The sequence below is a fragment of the Triticum urartu genome, chromosome 4A, assembly GCF_056163025.1.
Source record: "Triticum urartu cultivar PI428250 chromosome 4A, HENAU_Tu73, whole genome shotgun sequence".
Classification (NCBI taxonomy): domain Eukaryota; kingdom Viridiplantae; phylum Streptophyta; class Magnoliopsida; order Poales; family Poaceae; genus Triticum; species Triticum urartu.
The window spans coordinates 483,685,060-483,702,406 of record NC_141876.1 but is presented as its reverse complement, the minus strand read 5'-3'; the positions used below and the strand labels follow the sequence as shown (position 1 = coordinate 483,702,406).

Sequence of the window (17,347 nt, the reverse complement as noted above, 5' to 3'; positions counted from 1 at the left end):
ATCCCTTGGTTCTCATAGTCTGCATTCATTTGCAGAATTCTTACAGCATCACATAAATTCTCCCGAAGTCAGTTCCTGTTTGTCCAGCAAGCGAAAACCTTTGAAGCCTCTGAACGTATTGAAGCCTTTCAGATTAAGGTTCATGGCTTCAGAAAAATCAGCAAGGAAGGGTGGCAGAAAGCGTCGAGGAGAAACATCAAGAGATCTGCCCGATGACCTCTCAGAGCTGTACAAGACAGATCCTGAAGAGGATTGCAATCAGCACAAGACGCGAATCCAGTGGATTCGACGCTATTGGGCAGAACAGTGGTTCAAGTACAGATTTGTGACCAAGGAATATGCTGAAAAGAATGCCATCAAGCGACCATGGGGAGACATCCTCTACAAAAATCTTCAACCCAGGACCAGAGATGAAGCCATTGAACAAGGCTTCTATCCCTGCATGGTCCGTGGACCACAGCCTGCGGATGCTGACCCATCGTCTCTACTATGGTGTCGTGACGACAATCTGTTTACACGCAACTTCCAGTTTGCCCAGAACTCAGCAAAGCAGAACAAGAAGACATTGGGACTAGACTTCAACCCTGGTCCTTCTGCTCCAAGGGCTGACGGCACCCGTGATGCAGAACCCAATGTCGTCGGTCCTTTCTACAACCTTGAAGGTCTCATTACCCATATCTTGGTTCAAGGGACAACCGTGAATGAGCCTGCAGATGACGCTGAATCAGATGAAGCGCCTGCAACGCCGAAGCCAAAGAAGCTGAAGCAGCCAAAAGCTTCAAAGCCGGCCTCTGCACCAAAAATCTCACGGGCGAAGCCACTGGCAACTGCACCTCCTGAAGACAGTGTGCAGTTTGAAGATTTGTTACGCATCTCCAAGCCCCAGAAGGTCAAGATGCCTCTGCCACACACCGGCCAAGAGCTAACAACTGCTGCCATTCTACGCAATGATGCCATTGATCTGTCAAGTGATGAAGATCTTGCAGATGACGCTCTTGAGCAACTCATCAAGAGCAAAGAAGAAGCAGAAATCTTCAATGATATGCCACTCTTTGACGTGACAATCATCCACAACTTCATTTATGAGTGGTTTGACACGCCAAACATCAGCTTCGAAGATCTGCAGCTACCCATTGGCCTCAGTGTCGCCTTCCATGGCGCCATTGCTTCAGAGCTAGCTCTCGCTCAGCGCATTGTCGAACTGAAGCAAAAGATTGACTATGAAAAGGCTTAGTTCAAGAAGCATATGGCCAAGCTCAGCGTGCAAGAGGTGAAAAACTTCAAGATTATGCTGCACGAGCTGAAAGAAGCCTTTCTCAAGAAACACGCAGAAGCTCAGGGTTCTCGGGAGCGCATGAAGAGCCTGGCTGACAAATGTGTGCAAGGCTACAACGAAGCTGAGAAGCACAAGGCCCTTGGGCGTCCGGGCATTGATCACAGGATGGCTGCTAAGCAAAAGAAGAAGCCCATTGTGGCCGAACCTCTCGCACCCAGGCAGGAAGCAGATCCCATTGTCTTCCCAAGTAGAATGACTGGCTCGAAGCCAAAAGCCTGGTCAACCGCTTCAGAGCTGAAGAAGACAAGGACTGCTGAGGCTGAAGCCAGGAAAAGGAAACATCCTGAAGCCTCTCCTACTGCCCCCTCCAAGAAGAAGAGGAAGACCAAGAAAGAACGGGCTGCTCCCACAGAGCCTTTGATTGTCGAACCCATTTCCATGGTTCGTCCTGACGCTGAACGCCAACTGACAATCCATGAGCCTGGTTTCACAGAGGCTCATGAAGCTGAAGACTTTCCAGCAGCTGATCCCATCGCTGCTGAAGACATTGGTCACCATGACCATGTAGAAGATGGTGCATTCCTTCCTCAGCTCGAGCACAGCAAACTCATCAGCATTGGTCGTCCTCTAACGCCAATTGCTCAGGATGCTTCATGGGCTGATCGCCCACAAGAGGAAGAAGACTTTGAGGCCCAGCCAACTCCAACTACACAGGCGTCGCCTGCGTTGCGCAGGCTTCGCGAAGGACCAAGGCCTCCAGTCTTTGTGTCTGAAGCTGAAACTGCTGAAGACATTCCGGCCGCATCAGCCGATGAAGAAGAAGTCCCACAAGCTGCTACTCCCCTGTCCCACCAAGAAGCGGTTCTCGAGGAGAACGTGGTTGTGACCGACCCTCCAGCTCGTCAAGTGGAGGTTGAAAATCTTGAGGCTGCCACCACCAACACCAATGAAGCCACTAACGCTGTCATGGCTGAAGCTAATGTGGAGCCCTCCCCAACAAAAGCACCAGAAGTCAGCGAAGCCACTGATCCCACTGCTTCTGTTCCCGCACCTGCTGCCGGTCCTCAGTTCGACTATCATGTTGAGCACAGGCCTTAGGTACAGAAGCCAATCCCAAGATTGCCCAGGTTCCCAGGTCCTGCATCAGCACCTGGATTCTTCAATATCAATGGCTTCAGAGCAGACAACACATTCTTCAATAGCTCCAGGAACCCCTACTCAAGGGAAAGAATATCATCTGATCGGTTCTGGAGCTATCCGCAGCGAAGCTATTACTCCTACATTCTTTACAATCAAGGTCGCATCTTCCCACACAAGCGTCTTGACATTGAAGCAATAGCTGGTCTGCCCTATCTGGAAGAAGCTCTGGATTGCTTCAAAGAGGTTGGGTTGCTGCCGTTCGTCACTGACCAAGAGCATTGGAATGAAGAGTTGCTGCTCCAATTCTATGCCACACTTCACATCCGCGGGTATAACAGAGATCCGAAGACTTGGGTCCTGGAGTGGATGACAGGAAACATTCATCACGAAGCCAAAGCCTTTGACATCATTGAGCTCACTGGTCTACCCACTCCCGGCGATCTCTACGAATCTGGCTGTCAACTTCACAGTGAAGCTGTGGAGAGCATCTGTCAGAAGCCTGAACCTAACATGAGTCAGATGCTCAGTATGATGAAGCCATTACCCCAAGATGCTGCATATCCCAAAGAGTTCCTTGTTGAATACCTAGAGTAACTGCCAAGGACTATTTATCACATCATAAGGCGAACTCTCTGGCCCATCAAAGGGCACTCTCCACATGCCAAGCTGGAAGGTGCAATGAAGACTTTGGTCTTCTATATTCTTCATGGAAAATGCTTCAATGCACAGGACTTCTTCATTCGCCAACTTGCTGCATCAGGCTCTGATCTGTTTGGCTTGAAGTTCTACGCCCCATGGGTAATGCGGCTAATCAAACTTCACTCCGCTATCTCATATCAGCCATCTGCTCGCAATCATCGGATTTTTCTGCCTGATGTGGATATGTCTATTGAAGCCATTTATCATGAGCCTGCCAAGGAACCTCTAAGTCTTCAGAATGCAGAGCATCAAAGTTTTTCTCAGAACATTGAAGGAGTTGAAGCAGTTGTTGGGGAACGCAGTAATTTCAAAATTTTCCTACGCACACGCAAGATCATGGTGATGCATAGCAACGAGAGGGGATAGTGTTGTCTACGTACCCACGCAGACCGACTGTGGAAGCGTTGACGCAATGTAGAGGAAGTAGTCGTACGTCTTCCCGATCCGACCGATCCAAGCACCGTTACTCCGGCACCTCCGAGTTCTTAGCACACGTACAGATCGATGATGATCCCCGGACTCCGATCCAGCAAAGTGTCGGGGAAGAGTTCCGTCAGCACGACAGCGTGGTGACGATCTTGATGCACTACAGCAGCAGGGCTTCGCTTAAACTCTGCTACAGTAATATCGAGGGCTATGGTGGCTGGGGGCGCCGCACACGGCTAAGGAATAGATCACGTGGATCAACTTGTGTGTTCTTTGGGGTGCCCTGCCTCTGTATATAAAGGACTAGAGGGGGAGGCTGGCCGGTCAAGGGAGGGCGCGCCAGGAGAGTCCTACTCCCTCTGGGAGTAGGATTCCCCCCCCAATCCTAGTTGGAATAGGATTCCTTGAGGGGGGAAAGAGAGAGAGGGGGCCGGCCACCTCTCCTAGTCCTCATAGGACTAGGGGAAGGGGGGAGGCGCACAGCCACCTTGGGCTGCCCCTTTCTCCTTTCCACTAAAGCCCACTAAGGCCCATATAGCTCCCGGGGGGTTCCGGTAACCTCCCAGTACTCCGGTAAAATCCCGATTTCACCCGGAACACTTCCGATATCCAAACATAGGCTTCCAATATATCAATCTTTATGTCTCGACCATTTCGAGACTCCTCGTCATGTCCGTGATCACATCCGGGACTCCGAACAACCTTCGGTACATCAAAATGCATAAACTCATAATAACTGTCATCGTAACATTAAGCGTGCGGACCCTACGGTTCGAGAATAATGTAGACATGACCGAGACACGTCTCCGGTCAATAACCAATAGCGGGACCTGGATGCCCATATTGGCTCCTACATATTCTACGAAGATCTTTATCGGTCAGACCGCATAACAACATACGTTGTTCCCTTTGTCATCGGTATGTTACTTGCCCGAGATTCGATCGTCGGTATCCAATACCTAGTTCAATCTCGTTACCGGCAAGTCTCTTTACTCGTTCCGTAATACATCATCTCACAACTAACATATTAGTTGTAATGCTTGCAAGGCTTATGTGATGTGCATTACCGAGAGGGCCCAGAGATACCTCTCCGACAATCAGAGTGACAAATCCTAATCTCGAAATACGCCAAACCAACATGTACCTTTGGAGACACCTGTAATGCTCCTTTATAATCACCCAGTTACGTTGTGACATTTGGTAGCACACAAAGTGTTCCTCCGGTATTCGGGAGTTGCATGATCTCATACTCATATGAACATGTATAAGTTATGGAGAAAGCAATAGCAACAAACTAAACGATCATCGTGCTAAGCTAAGGGATGGGTCAAGGCAATCACATCATTCTCTAATGATGTGATCCTGTTAATCAAATGACAACTCATGTGTATGGTTAGGAAACATAACCATCATTGATTCAACGAGCTAGTCAAGTAGAGGCAAACTAGTGACACTCTGTTTGTCTATGTATTCACACATGTACTAAGTTTCCGGTTAATACAATTCTAGCATGAATAATAAACATTTATCATGATATGAGGAAATATAAATAACAACTTTATTAATGCCTCTAGGGCATATTTCCTTCAGTCTCCCACTTGCACTAGAGTCAATAATCTAGATTACATTGTAATGATTCTAACACCCACAGAGTCTTGGTGCTGATCATGTTTTGCTCGTGAGAGAGGCTTAGTCAACGGGTCTGCAACATTCAGATCCGTATGTATCTTGCAAATCTCTATGTCTCCCTCCTTGACTTGATTGCGGATGGAATTGAAGCGCCTCTTGATGTGCTTGGTTCTCTTGTGAAATCTGGATTCCTTTGCCAAGGCAATTGCACCAGTATTGTCACAAAAGATTTTCATTGGACCCGATGCACTAGGTATGACACCTAGATCGGATATGAACTCCTTCATCCAGACTCCTTCATTTGCTGCTTCCGAAGCAGCTATGTATTCCGCTTCACACGTAGATCCCGCCACGACGCTCTGCTTGGAACTGCACCAACTGACAACTCCACCATTTAATAAAAACACGTATCCGGTTTGTGACTTAGAGTCATCCGGATCAGTGTCAAAGCTTGCATCGACATAACCGTTTACGATGAGCTCTTTGTCACCTCCATATACGAGAAACATATCCTTAGTCCTTTTCAGGTATTTCAGGATATTCTTGACCGCTGTCCAGTGATACACTCCTAGATTACTTTGGTACCTCCCTGCTAAACTGATAGCAAGGCACACATCAGGTCTGGTACACAGCATTGCATACATGATAGAGCCTATGGCTGAAGCATAGGGAACACCTTTCATTTTCTCTCTGAGTCTGACTCAACTTCACACATTGTAATACAGGCAAGAACCCTTTCTTTGCCTGATCCATTTTGAACTTCTTCAAAACTGTATCAAGGTATGTGCTTTGTGAATTCCAATTAAGCGTCTTGATCTATCTCTATAGATCTTGATGCCCAATATATAAGCAGCTTCACCGAGGTCTTTCATTGGAAAATTCTTATTCAAGTATCCTTTTATGCTATTCAGAAATTCAGTATCATTTCCGATCAACAATATGTCATCTACATATAATATCAGAAATGCTACGGAGCTCCCACTCACTTTCTTGTAAATGCAGGCTTCTCCAAAAGTCTGTATAAAACCATATGCTTTGATCACACTATCAAAGCGTATATTCCAACTCCGAGAGGCTTGCACCAATCCATAAATGGATCGCTGGAGCTTGCACACTTTGTTAGAACCTTTTGGATCGACAAAACCTTCTGGTTGCATCATATACAACTCTTCTTTAAGATATCCATTAGGCCTCATTTGGTAGAAATGGATTTGAGAGGTTTTGGGAGGGGGGATTTCAGGGGATTTGGTGAATCCCCCTCTTCCACCCAATCCCCTCAAAACCCCTTGAATCCTCAAAACCCTTCCTTTCACAATCCTCTTTGTTTATAATTTCTATTTTGGTAGAAAGGGTTTGTCATGTTGACATAACATGGTGTAGAACATTTAAAAATCCAATCTTTACAATGTAACTAACTCTCCTTATATCCTTGCTGCAAAATTGATAAAAATGACTTGAAATCAATATCTCATCATGTCAACTACATATTTATCATAACAACATGTTTTTGAAACTCAAATCTCAACATTCATAATTTGTCATAACAACATAATCTTTCACAGCAAACACCCATCAAATTTTGCCCAAAGTGTGGTTGAGCAAGTTGTAAACATGAGTCTCACAGTAGTCCCCAAATGAGATGTCAGGAATTAGCTGGTACACTTCACTTCATCAGCTCTACTTCTACACGCAAAATCTCCTTTTTGATCATGTCAGGCGATGTCTCCCTTTTCATAGCGGTCTTCTTGCTCCAATCTTCAACCATGCAAACAAGAATGAAAAGTCAATTATAATGTATACATTTCTCTGAATAGTATATATGGCTTGGAATGGCAGAACAGGTTACAGTAATTAGATGAATGAAATGCATAAGTGTCGAATCAAAACAATAACAAAAAATACCATGTTCCCAACGCTGTTTTGATACACGATATGGGTGAAGTGACATGACACTTCCAGAAACAAGGATACAGCAATCACTGGTCCGAAATGATAATACAAGGCGGTGTAGATCTCTAAGGAGCAACATTAAAAGGGAAGGACACGCGGCAAGATGCCATCAAGCTCCCAGCAGCAATGGTCGGGGAGCATGTCCACATTGTGCATCAGAGGAAGGATTGTATACATTATAAAGTATGTTTTAAATATTTATATTTATACATCGACATGATTGAGATACTAAGCAAAACATAATGGAGTAGGTACTCAGGCAAAACATATTTATACATCGCTGGGATCACTGGATCACTCAGGGATGGTACTCAGGGAAATACGTGGACTGATCACTGGATCTCGGCAAGTGCTACATCCTCTGTCAGCATAATAATCTACAGTACAGGAATAGAGGAAAACAAGAAATCTCCACCAACCAAATAAGAAGCCAACAATGCTTCTTGCTGTCGAAGTTTAGCAACCACTAGACAGAGTTATTAAAATTTCTACAGGCACCATTATAGGAGGAAGAACCAGAGAATGTGGCCATTTCGCAGCAAAGTGAAAACATTACCAATGTTCGAAAGAAGATGATCCATGCTTGGTAATTGAAGATCCTTAATGAGGTGGAGAAAGTCATCCCAGTTCGATCTGACCTGTCATTCATATATGGGAAGAAAAGATCAAACCCTAGTTAGAATATATGCATGACTAATAAACGAGAAACAAATATCAGTACAACACCAGTCATGAATGAGCAACTCCAAAACATAAAATCAAGATCTCGCTTCGTGGGATTCAGCATGGAGAATTATCTTAATAAGTATCCCTTTTATCAATCAAATGATATTGCTAGATTGCATGTCCAGATGTGCTCCTCATACAACGAACTAAATCACCTAACAGTTTTTTTAATAGTACCTAACACTTCTGTTACTTGCAAACATGATCCTTCAAAGACCAGCAGTAGAAGAAAATTTTGGAAAGGAGCTACAAATGCAAAGAGTTTATGACACTGATCAAACTTCTTACCATTAGTTGGAGGGCATTATCTGAAACCTGCTTTATGTTCCTCCAAAATAAGGCAGCACGAGAGTACCACTTTCTGGATAAGTATGGAACCGCTGCTTTAATTGATTCTTTAGCAGATAAAGGATGATGCACATAACCCTCTCCGGTTGTCTTCAATTCCGGTACCCCTGGAATGATTGCAGTAACAATTGCGTCAGCTGCATTCTCTGACCGTGGTTCAAATTCTTTGTCTCCATTCCAAGTTTGAAATATAATCTTACTCCTTCTAGCTCCAGGACCAACCCAAGTTGACAAAAACTTAGATGCCAAAACATTGAACTTATCACCATTAACCTCTAGAATTTTCTTAGCTGAACGCCCCAGGTTCTGGAGATCCATAATATAAGACACACCTTTGCTGGCCCATAGTCCACCACTGATTATCTACAACTCAAAAGCAGAGTAGCACTTTACAGATGATACAATAATACAAATAGGAAACATGGACATGTATTGCAAATAGGAACAACAATCACGGGGAACATTATTATACTGGAAATCCAAGTATGCAAGGAGGAAAACCATAAATACATACCTTGATTTGGACAAGTTGTGCTTCGCCAAATTCAATCCCAGTGAACTCACTTGAGTAGCTCGGCTTCGCATGGAAAAGACAACTCAAAGATTAGAGGCTACACATACACACTGGACAACTATGGACCCAAAAAAAATTCAGAAGGAACAATATCAGCTACTGAGCACCAAATAGAATGGCTTGGTATTCTTGTCGTTTTCTTACTAATCTAGGGTAGCCCATCTCGCCCCTCACATGCGTCAAGCCGCAGGCACTGCAGCAATTAACGCTCGCGCTCCAGTGCATACAGCAGCATGGCCAATCGGGCCGTGATGAGCATGCAGCCAACGAACCAACAAAGCATTGGCACCGATTCGGCAGTTCACATCAAGCATTACCACTACTACTTGCACATAACCACATAAAGCATTGCCACTACTTGCAGTTCACATCAAGATTCAGAGTCGACAGTGAATCACTAAACCAACAGTAACCTGCTACTAGATACAGGGGACACAATCTAAGAGGAGGTGAACTTGGTGATGGCTTTGGTGCCCTCGGAGATGTCGTGCTTGGCGAGCTCGCCGGGGAAGATGAGGTGACAACCATGGCAGGGCGGATTGAAGAACCCTAGACAACGAGGGGAAAGGAGGGGAGGCGAGGCGAGGGCTTACCACCAAGGAGAAGGCCAGTATGGCAGAGGAGGTACGCCGGCGTAGAGATGTCATTCGACGACATGTTGAGGAGGAATCGAGCGGCGGCGGCGGCGTGTTGTCGTTCCTCCCAAATCCGTGAGCCCCCCTTGAGGGTTATGTACCGCGTGGAAAGGAGGGTGTAAGAGGGGGTCGGAGGGGGTTGGGCCGTCGAATACCCGTGTACCAAATGGGCCCTCACGGTTTTGCGAGGTTTCTGGGCCACGCGAGGAAATTGCCTTCAAAACCCCCTCGATCCTCTCCTACCAAACGAGGCCTTAAGGAATGCAGTTTTGACATCCATTTGCCAAATTTCATAATCATAAAATGCGGCAATTGCTAACATGATTCGGACGGACTTAAGCATCGCTACGGGTGAGAAGGTCTCATCGTAGTGAACTCCTTGAACTTGTCGAAAACCTTTTGCAACAAGTCGAGCTTTGTAGACAGTAATATTACCGTCGGCGTCAGTCTTCTTCTTGAAGATCCATTTATTCTCTATGGCCTGCCGATCATCGGGCAAGTCAACCAAAGTCCACACTTTGTTCTCATACATGGATCCCATCTCAGATTTCATGGCCTCAAGCCATTTTGAGGAATCTGGGCTCATCATCGCTTCCTCATAGTTCATAGGTTCGTCATGGTCAAGTAACATGACTTCCATAACAGGATTACCGTACCACTCTGGTGCGGATCTTACTCTGGTTGACCTATGAGGTTCGGTAGTAACTTGATCAGAAGTTTCATGATCATCATCATTAGCTTCCCCACTTATTGGTGTAGGAATCACTGGAACTGATTTCAGTGATGAACTACTTTCCAATAAGGGAGAAGGTACAACTACCTCGTCAAGTTCTACTTTCCTCCCACTCACTTCTTTTGAGAGAAACTCCTTCTCTAGAAAGGATCCATTCTTAGCAACGAATGTCTTGCCTTCGGATCTGTGATAGAAGGTGCACCCAACAGTCTCCTTTGGGTGTTCTATGAAGACACATTTCTCTGATTTGGGTTCGAGCTTATCAGGTTGAAGCTTTTTCACATAAGCATCGCAGCCCCAAACTTTAAGAAATGACAACTTGGGTTTCTTACCAAACCACAGTTCATAAGGTGTCATCTCAACAGATTTAGATGGTGCCCTATTTAATGTGAATGCAGCCGTCTCTAAAGCATAACCCGAAAACGATAGCGGTAAATCAGTAAGAGACATCATAGATCGCACCATATCTAGTAAAGTACGATTACGACGTTCGGACACACCATTACGCTATGGTGTTCCGGGTGGCGTGAGTTGTGAAACTATTCCGCATTGTTTCAGATGAAGACCAAACTCGTAGATAGTAATCTATCTACTCATCTTTCAAACACACAGAGATACATGCACTCACTAGTTGTGCCTCTGTGCATACCGCGCACACTCTCGATACGTCTTTCTCTCCCTCCCCATCCCCACCCGACCCCAACCCCAACAATGACAGCAGAAGGGTGAAAACTCGATCTGATCTTTATCTGTCAATTGGTTTCTCTCTCAAACATTGTGTCTCTGTGCCTCACTCAGACACACTCGATACGTCTTTTCTCCGTAGGCCCCTCGATATGTAGACTTCTCGCGCGTGTACAGTTGTAGTGACGATGACGCTGAAACCAATTTGCTTTGTTTTTATTGGCCTCATGTGATAGTTTTCACCCTGTTTTCTGTTAATTAACAAGACAACCTTTTCTTTGTTACTACTAGTGAATCTAAAATCATTCAGGGCAGACATAAAATATATCACTTCAACCCAATTATCGCAGTAACTATTTTAAAAGAAACTAGCTAGATGCCTGTGCGTTGCACGGAACATCAAGATGCATTTGTATGAGTAGTTTATCTTGTGAGAGACTAGCAAGATGCCCATGCATTGCACGGAACATCAAGATGCATTTATATGAGTAGTTTATCTTGTGAGAGAAAAGGATGAATGAGGGAAGGCCTTATTTGCGAATGTGGAGAGGGGTGTGGGTATCATTTTGCAAAATTTCCATAGTTTCCTTCCTATCCGTCAGATATAAATCGGACGGCCTATATTGCAGGATGGCACGCACACCATCATCACCAACTCTGTTTTTTATCTCTACTCCTATAAAAGACTCAGTTGGTGATGATGGTGTGTCTGCCATCCATCATTTCTGACCATCAGATCTGCATCTAATGACTATGATGTAAGTCGTGCCTTTTTGCAACAAGACCCCACTTCTCTGCTCCAATTTGCAGAAACCCCTTAGTATATTGAAACCAACCACATCCCTCCCCCACCTCATCAAAACAGCCACAAGGAATATATTTTGAGTGAAACCTAATATGAGTATATTTTTAGTGATATATACACCAAACTAGAGTGTTTTTCTCTCAAGTTTGTGAACATGTATTATTATATTTTGGATCCGTTGCAACGCACGGGCACATTGCTAGTAAGAGTAGAGAAAAGGATGAACGAGGGAAGGCCTTATTTGCAAACGTGGAGAGGGGTGTGTGTATCTTTTTGCAAAATTGCCACAGTTTCCTTCCTATCCGTTAGATATAAATCCGACGACCTATATTGCAGGATGGCACGCACACCATTATCACCAACTCTGTTTTCTACTCCCTCCGTTCCTAAATATTTATCTTTTTAGAGATTTCAACAAGTGACTACATACAGAGAAAAATGAGTGAATCTACACTCATAAAATATGTCTATATACACATCCGTATGTGGTAGTCCATTTGAAATCTGAAAAAGACAAATAGTTAGGAACGGATGGAGTATAAAGAGTAGACATGGAGATATATCTCCAGCATGGTCTGCAAGAAAAATGTGCTGGACTGGTTAGCGCCGGATGCTCGCAACGCGATGACCAGAGTTCGAATTATGTCTTTAACTTTAGATTTTTATATTATATATTACTTATTTAATATATACTTCTTTAACTACTGTACTGACAGTGGAACCCATAGAGTACTTAGACTACAAGATTAAGGATGTACTTGTTTCTTTTTAACTTTTTGTACGAAGCTGTAGCCACCCTGCAAGTCACATGTACAATGTATATGCAATTAACTTTTTATAGAGGGAGAATCATACACGCAATTAACTCAAATGGATTGGATGTGACTCTATTATTTCCAGCATAAGAGCATCTCCAATGGTAGCCGGCAAATTTCCTCCCGCTTCCTTCAGCGGAGGACGACATCAAACACGAGCGGCATACATTTTCACAACTCTAACTAACCAGATGAAATTCGTGCAAACACGGACTATTTTCATATAAGCATGCAGGATTTCGTATAAAAAGCTGGATCTTCATATCAACATGATGGATTTCATTACATTTACATGAACTAAGCGGTGCTAATCCGACTCTCTTGGTATAATTAATACTCCTCCGTCCGGAAATACTTGTCCTAGAAATGGATGTATCTAGACTTATTTTAGTTATAGATACATCCAATTTATCCATTCTTAGAACAAATATTTCCCGCCAGCCGGAGAGGGAGTACCTAATCTAAATGGCCGCCCGGGATACCTTTGTCTTCCTCATGTCCGGCAGACACTTGCGGGGTCGACGAAGGTCCTCGGAAGAGATGAAGTAGCAAAGAAACCACCTGAATGCGCAATCGTCACCTCATCGGTGGCCTTCATGGGACCCAAGTGGCAGCGGCCTCCCGTGTTTTACTTCTCCTCGATGATGGTGGCGGATATGGTGAAGCTGGCCACCGACTCGTCGCTCCCCACACGCCCGGCTTCTGTCTCTGCCTGCATGGCGTTGCCGCAGGCATGGGAGGCGCGCCCACAGACACGGGAGGCACGGCCACCGCAGACACTGGTGGCGCAGTACGACACAACAACGACGATGCCCGTACCGGCATGCTCACCGCCGTACCGGTGTGGAGCAACTCGCCACTCCTCATCGAGCTGAACTGGAGCGGCGAGTTGCTGAACCACGTGCCGGATTGGGGCGGCAACTGGCTCCGTCGGGCGAAGTGAGGTTGATGAAGCACCGAGCGGCCTCACCCATATCCGGAGGGCTCGGCGGGTCACCCAGCCGGGAAGTATGCCGGAGAACGGCTCCTCGGAAGCCATCGGAAGAGTGGAGAAAATGGTGAAGGAGGAGATGGGGGAGCGAAGGAGGGGTGCGATTCTTGCCCGCTGTCTGTCTAGCCTCGTTTAAAAAGAGGGCGGACGGTAGGAGCTTGGCTGGCGTCTGGCCTCGTTTAAACTGAGGGCGGACGGGAGGTGCTCGGCCGGTGTTGCGTTTAATTCCGGACCACTCATGAATGGACATGTGGCCAGAGTAGGTTTCTCGGTTTGCATGCGGTTTTAACAGAGGGGTTTGATGGAGGCGAGGAGGCGTGTTCAGCCGGGCGTGCAGCGGGCGACGCAGTACTATCCGATTTGACAGCGGGCGGCGCAGTTCCCGATACAGCTTTAATGTAGACGAGGGAGGGGTAGCGGTTCCCGGGATGTTGAATGGCCAATGATGCATCCACCTTCAATTAGCATCGTGCATGCATGAGGGAAGTGATGGGAGGAGGACCGGGAAAAGAGGCTGCATGATGTGAATGCAATATAGTTTGCACTCATATAAAGGCGCCCCTCCATTCCAATGCATCTACCACATCGTACGCACCTAAGCATTTGCCTAAGCACCTGCACTAAGCACAAAAGTGCTCACTCCAAACCCATGGCGGTGATGCGCGCGAGCGGCAAGCGGTTGTGCCAGATGGTCCACGATGCCGGCCTACGGCATGGCGCCGAGGATCGCCTCCAGACAGTGTTCGCGACTGGCTGGTGGATGGCCGCCCTCGACGCCAACTACGACTCTCAGTTGGACCAGATGATCGTTGCCACCACCAACAAGTTCACCGTCCTCAAGAAGCTCGGGTACGGCATCGCCGTACTCCTCCACACTACAAAAAAATAGACTTCCGTGATGATACGTGTTTGTCACAGTAGGTCGCCTTTTCTGTCATGCATGTACATCCATGACAAATTTATGACAGAATCAAGATAGTCATACCTGTGCTGTCGTACAAGTGTTCCATGACATTGCCAAAATTATCATCACGGAAGTGTCCACTTCCATGACGATAAATCGCGCGTCACAGAAGTGCTTTCGTCAAGGGTGACCGACACGTGGCATCCACCGTAACGGAACGCCGTTAAGCTATCGGGTCGGATTTTGGATCCGATAACCCGTTAACAGCCACGACCAATGCCGATTTTCCACGTGTAAAATTCTCATTGGCTGACGGATCCACGTGTCAGCTCCGCGTTGGCACATGTGTCACTCATCCAACGGTCGAGATGGGCCTATGATATGTTGACACGTGGACCGGCCCAAAAGTGGCCCACAAAGTTTAAATGGGACGGCCCAACCGAAGGCCCATAAGATTTAGCGGACCATAATGGGCCAGCCCAGCTAAAGGCCCACAAAATTTAGCAGACCATAATGGGCCGGCCCAGCTAAAGGCCCACATGATTTTGCAGACCATAATGGGTCAGCCCAGCTAAAGGCCCACAAGATTTTGTGGACCACAATGGGCCGGCCCAGCTAAAGGCCCAACATTCTCTGTCAAATCGGCCCGTCAACGGCCTGTCCTAAACTTGTCATCAACGCAGCCCATGGTCACTTCTGGCCCGTTAACAGTCCGCTAAGTAATTGGGCCGAATTACGGCCCGGTGTATTTCCGGCCTGTTAAAGGTCCGGCTTCATTTGGGCCCATTTACAGGCCATCAAAACTTTCGGCTCATAAACGACCGTGATGGATTTGGGTCATATTCGGCCATGTCTGACATTCGGCCTGTTAGAGGCCCACTATAGCTTTGGGCCACTTTCGGCCTGTTGTCATTTTCAGCCTGTTAACGCCGGACGTAAACCATGGGCCATATGTGGCCCAACGTCATATCGGGCCCATTAATGGCCCATATAAAAATGACGATAATCTAGCCCGACCGAAGTTCTGGCATGTTAAAGGCCCATGTATTAGGTCAGCGCATTTACGACCCGTCCGAATTTTGGCCTGTCAAAGATTCGCATCGTAAATGGGCCACCATTTCGGCCTGCTAAGTCCAGTGGGTTATTTGGCACAATCAGGGCCCAATCTCACTTTCGGTCTATTAAAGGCCCATGTTTTTTATGGGCTCAAGATATTTACACCTGTAAACGGCCTATTTTTACTAAGGGCCCAAATTATGTTTATGCCTGTTAAAGGCCCACTATGGGCACAAGCCTACCAGAAAAATATGAAAGCTTATGCTGATTTAGGACCAAATACTTTTAGTGGGCTACATGCCAATTTTGGTCCGTAATCGTTTTTAGCCCAATTGGAATGGGCCCGACGAATGTTGGCATGTTGGGCACCTACAAAGCTTTCGACCGAATACATTACTAAGATAAACCTACACTATACAAAAATAGCGTCATAATTACTGCAGCCTGAGGCAGCATCATAAATGTTGTATCACAACAAAATAAATTCCAACCATACAACAAAAGGCCTGTTGGCATAAAGTTTACAGTCCTTCCAGATAAAAGCACCATCAGATGTATAGAAGCACATATCATTTGACGTGAGTGCTAATGTTTCAGGCTGTAGAATCTGATGGAGCAGCACGATCTCCACCTTTTTTCGCCATTGCTCTTGAACAGCGAAGCGAATGTCTGATAGTCTGGTTTCAAAACCATTCATATCTTGACGACATTTCTCAACCACTATTCTTGTTTCCGAAACAACGTCCATTAGGGATTGGACTTGTGTCTGGAGCACAGATATATCACTCTGTCTAGCAGGAAGATTTTGTTCAGTAGGCAATTTGGACGAGGTTACCTTGACAACCAACCCAGAATTACGCAGGAAGGTGCTTTTTGCACTGTTAGTGGAGAGATATTGACGCACTGCACTAAGAGGTGACATTGTGCCTGTAGTAGCCTCGTCACCTTCAGGTGGTTGTGGCTGTTCAATCATTTGTTCCATAGCTTCCTGAAAGTTTGAACTTGTAGATTAGTGTACCAGATAAGTTACTAATGAGACAAAAACAAACAAAGTAGGTTAAACGTTTATACATAACTTATTTTGGTGAACTACTGTAATACATTAGCATGTATTGTAGTGCCAACTACATAATAAAATCACTTTTGGAACATATGTCCATGTAGCATGCCTACTATATTGTCTATTTCCTTACATTCATTGACATCTAAGGATAAAAAGACATGGTTTAAAGTAGGATGAACATAGTATGACATCATTCATATCATGGGCAAACAGATATAAAACAAACATGCTATTTTATCATTGTGTGCACGTGAACATAACAACTAGATTACAGATCAAGACCAAAAGAATATCCTTCATCTTTTTTAAACCATGTAAGGTGAAATGATACGTTAAGACAACTGTGAATAAAAGTGAACAGAGTAATTGACATTGGCTGCAAACCAAGTAGTTAAATGAACACATCAAAGTACCAATCAGTTCAAGGCAGGAGGAGTAAGGACTTACAACAGCGGCTTGAACTGGTGTGCTCATGCCCTTCATCTTGCTGGTGTGGCAATCCTTGAAGATTTGCACTGCATTCGGTTCAGGTTCTTTTTGGTCCGCACGGGCTTTCCTATGTATTTGGAACAAGTCAATATAGATACGATAATATGGCACAAAAAAAGAAGGAAGTAGCAGCTATTTACAAGAGCCTCGCAGTGTGCAATATAGCTACGAGATCCTGTTGTATGTTAGAATTTCACTTTAGAACGGTTGGTTTTGTTCTTCAAACAGTTAGCCTAGAAGAAGATACACTTGTAAGGCACATACATAAATACAAGTTCAATATGTGGTCTGATCAAATACATATAGCCTACCTGATACTTTGGATCAGACCAGTGTTTAACGAGGGCTGTCCAGTCTTCATCTGTAATATATTCCACTAGAGATGTTTGGGCGATTTCATTGTT

At 45.5% G+C, this 17,347-nt stretch overlaps 1 protein-coding gene across 1 annotated transcript; it reads right to left on the bottom strand.

The window, feature by feature from the left end:
* Positions 1–6,833: 6,833 nt before the first annotated feature.
* LOC125553982 (membralin-like protein At1g60995) lies at positions 6,834–8,930 on the bottom strand. The gene is made up of 6 exons (XM_087520794.1): positions 8,913–8,930; positions 8,709–8,771; positions 8,395–8,557; positions 8,135–8,301; positions 7,677–7,758; positions 6,834–6,925 (listed from the first exon to the last, which is right to left on the bottom strand). Exons 1-6 carry the CDS (start codon positions 8,928–8,930, stop codon positions 6,834–6,836), a joined length of 585 nt encoding a protein of 194 aa, XP_087376920.1.
* Between the last annotated feature and the right edge of the window lie 8,417 nt (positions 8,931–17,347).